General features: G+C 31.6%; 2 protein-coding genes across 2 annotated transcripts; both read right to left on the minus strand.

Annotated features, from left to right (window-relative positions):
* Positions 1-326: 326 nt before the first annotated feature.
* LOAG_13635 (hypothetical protein) lies at positions 327-538 on the minus strand (the record flags this gene model as incomplete). Its single annotated transcript, XM_003149141.1, has 1 exon — positions 327-538. A coding segment is annotated over one exon (210 nt), but the record flags the coding sequence as incomplete, so codon positions are not given.
* A 1,873-nt stretch (positions 539-2,411) lies between these two features.
* Positions 2,412-3,196, minus strand: LOAG_13636 (hypothetical protein; the record flags this gene model as incomplete). The annotated part of the gene is made up of 3 exons (XM_003149142.1): positions 2,412-2,553; positions 2,875-3,014; positions 3,095-3,196. 3 exons carry the CDS (start codon positions 3,194-3,196, stop codon positions 2,412-2,414), a joined length of 384 nt encoding a protein of 127 aa, XP_003149190.1.
* Between the last annotated feature and the right edge of the window lie 392 nt (positions 3,197-3,588).

A 3,588-nucleotide genomic window follows, 5' to 3' on the forward strand; every position in this document is an offset into this window, starting at 1 on the left:
CTGTATTATTCGGTATCGGTTGGTTCCAGTTTTATATAGCACATTGTGATAGTGGTGAGTAATAAAATTAAAATTATCTCTGCTTTATTACATTTTATCTTATGTCACCATCTAAGCTTCTTGTTCTTTCTCGCAGCAATTCCCTAAAAGTTTCTGTTTGCTTCTTGATCTTCAGAAAAAAGAAAACCAAAGCACAAGGATGATTAACTGATTAATCACTTGAAGGATTTGAAAGAATTGAAGAAACTTTACATTACTGTAGGTGGTTGTAGAAAAATGGTGAAATTTTAATTTTTGAACATCTGGAAAAAGGAAAAAAAAACAACCTTGCGATACAATGGGAAATAAGCCATAGCTGATGTGTGATAATTAAAATTCGAGTATTTTGATGCAGTAAAATACGATTTGTTGTTTTAAACACTATCCATATTTCAAGAGGAATTGCTATAATTGACATGTTAATTATAACAGTGAGAACAATGCTCAATGTGACACTGTTAGCCAGCTCACTTGCTTGCTTACATATATCCACATTCATAATAAGCCTGAAAATGTTACTGCTTAGCGGATTAAATTTTTTTATAGGGTAGATACATAAGAATTTAACTGCAAGGATTAAAAGCGAGACAACACAATTACAGGGAGATCAATTAAAACAAATGTAAAAATGATCTGGAATTATTAATTAGCATCATGTTGACAGGAATTATATATCCTTTCCAGGCAGCTGCATGAATATAAAAGGATATTAAGAATGCTGTATGATAACACTTTCCAAATATTCATTAGCCAGATTTCAAAATACTGACTAAGTAGCATGTGAAAAATTAAAACATTCGAAATATTTATCAGCCATAAATACTAACAAAATTCGCAGATGAAAAATGTCATTTAATTATAGCATTTGGAATATATTATTAGAGTCAAGGAAAGAAAGCGGAATTATGTATCCTTAATAACGGATTGATTTTATAACGTTTTTTCTTTTAAGAATTGATTTATAGGTGTGATTATTTTTCCATTTTTTAAGAAATACATTCATATATTAATGAACCACTCTATAAATTTGGAAAAAAAAATCAAGAGAACGAAATTGCTTATAAAATAATTTAATGCGTTAAACAAACATTCCTACAAGCGAGGAATAATTGAAATAAAACATAAAGGGCTAAAATGCGTTAGTTAGAGTGACCAATGGACAAATGGAATATAATGAATAGATAAAAGATGCGACTAAAGTAGTACGATTTCATATTTCTGCAATTCTCGTTAATATATTTAAATGTGGTTTTTTGAAAACCTCTTTGAAAATTTCTTCCCAACAATTAATTTTTTTAAACATAAAAAAAAGTAAAACTATGTCTACAAATTAGATAGATCTAATATAGCAGTAAATAACACTAAGAACATGATACACTCGTCTATGTTGGATCGTCAATTTAAAATTCAATCTCTATCACAGTTTTTTTAAAATTATTTTGTCGTCGGAATGAAATTATTACATTTACATTTAAACTCGAACTAAAAAAAAATGTGTGAGAAAGTGGGCAGCATTTGACGAGAGCAAAATGATAAAAAAAAAAGTAGAATCAAATTTTAACAATAAAATAGGAGTAAATCATAAGTAGCAATCAAAATATTCAAGGATGAAGAAATATTGCTGACAGAAAGTACTTACCCACTTATTCTTATGAAATTTCTGGTAAATATGCTTACCTGCACTGTCATCTAATTATAACACTAAATTAGTTAACCACTATACCAATCTATTGTCGTAACTTCACCATAACCAAATTTCCAACTTTAATTCACAAATGCTTACCTCTAATTAAGATGCCCGAACATTAGTCGATTACATTTATACAATATTTAAAAAAAGAAATGTTACTGCAGTCCCTACCAAAAAAGATTTCGAAATTTCAATCCAAATGATTGAATCTTATGCAACTTATTGATTTGTTTTTGACTATTGCAAATTATGTTTCCAATCCATTTTCCATAAGAATTTGACTATTAATTCGATTAAATATGGTGATTTAGCTGATGCAGTCTGCTTCGTTTCACCATGTGTAGGGTGGATCTGCGCAGGGTGCATCTCGGATGCACCATCTCGGGTGCACACTTGATATACTTCTCAACTTCACGTGTTTGCCTTAGTTTTGGCAAAGTAAAGCAAGATTATTTAACTACTTAGCTACATCTAGATGATCTGCGCCAAGCATCTAAAAAAGTACTTGTAATTTATGGATAGCTATCAGTGCTTCTAAAAAGTTCATTACAGCATAAGACACTGGTAGCAAAATGAAATCTAAAACTTCAACTGTGTAGTCCATCAAAATAATAAAATCCCAATTACAAAACGGGCATTTTCTCGGACTTCCAAAGCCCTTTTACGAGTGGTTCTGCATCCTTCAATCTGCCTGTTTCTCATACGACACCGCCACATCATCAGGTATTGCTGCAACAGTGGGATGACTTTCACCAAGACATTTCTCACGTATATGTAATGCATCGTTTAATAAGTTGGCTGCCCCCTTATACTTGTTTTGATCACTGAAGAAAAAATTGAATTCAATTGAATTCGAACAGGAAATCCTACATTAAAATATTGAGTGAACGCACACCTCAAGATTGTCTAACAACTACCTTGAACTTTCATGTTAAGATGGATCTGATACTCTTACAAGCATTTCTTTTCTGTTATCCTCTGGGAAATAAACGGAATCAGCCTAAGAGAGGTAGAAACAAAAAAAAAAAAAAAAAATTTCCAATTTCTCAAATGACCGTAATGGAAACAGTTATTTTAATCAAAATCATAATGATGATCAAAAACGTAATCTCACTGCTGTTCTTTTAACAAAGTGAAAGAAACACTGATAAACAAGGGCCAGAATAATAAGCATTGTTGCGACATCCGGATGATTGCGTCCACTCATTTTTTTAAAATCTTCCAGAGCTTCCTTGCAGAGCGGTGCTGCCACTTCATACCTTCCCTGCAGTGCATACTGTACTACCTGCAAAATTCTCAATAAATTAATAGTTCTAAGATTAGCTCGAAACGTAATTTCTCTGAATAAATCCAAAAAATTTCTACCAGGTTAAGCAAAGTTCGAAGACGACCTGGCATTTTATAGCCAATAGATGCACTTGTTGCCATTAAATGAACTGGTGTCAGATGTACAAACTGCCCAGTCATGTGTCCTATAACTTGATTCATTATTCTAGCAGTGTTCCAGTGATTAATTATACGTTATGAATTGCAACAATATAATCTAATTAGGACGTAATATATCGACATATCAATGCTACATTCATTACATTTCTAACAATGACATAACTATACACTGAATATAACTAAATATGCATAAGTGATGGAAAAAAAATAGTGCAAACATTGATAATTAAATCAATTGACAAATAGCAAAAGAAAATATAGTACCACTTATTTCACTTAATAAGTTGTACTACATATGTAGTACCATTTACTTCCTCCCCTTTTGGACCTTTCCACCTAAATCTTGAGGGCTGTCGCGAATTTTGATTCGCGAGACTCCAACCATACAAATATATAATCAAACAAATTCCCTA

This window comes from Loa loa (genome assembly GCF_000183805.2).
Source record: "Loa loa unplaced genomic scaffold supercont3.841, whole genome shotgun sequence".
In the NCBI taxonomy this organism is placed as follows: domain Eukaryota; kingdom Metazoa; phylum Nematoda; class Chromadorea; order Rhabditida; family Onchocercidae; genus Loa; species Loa loa.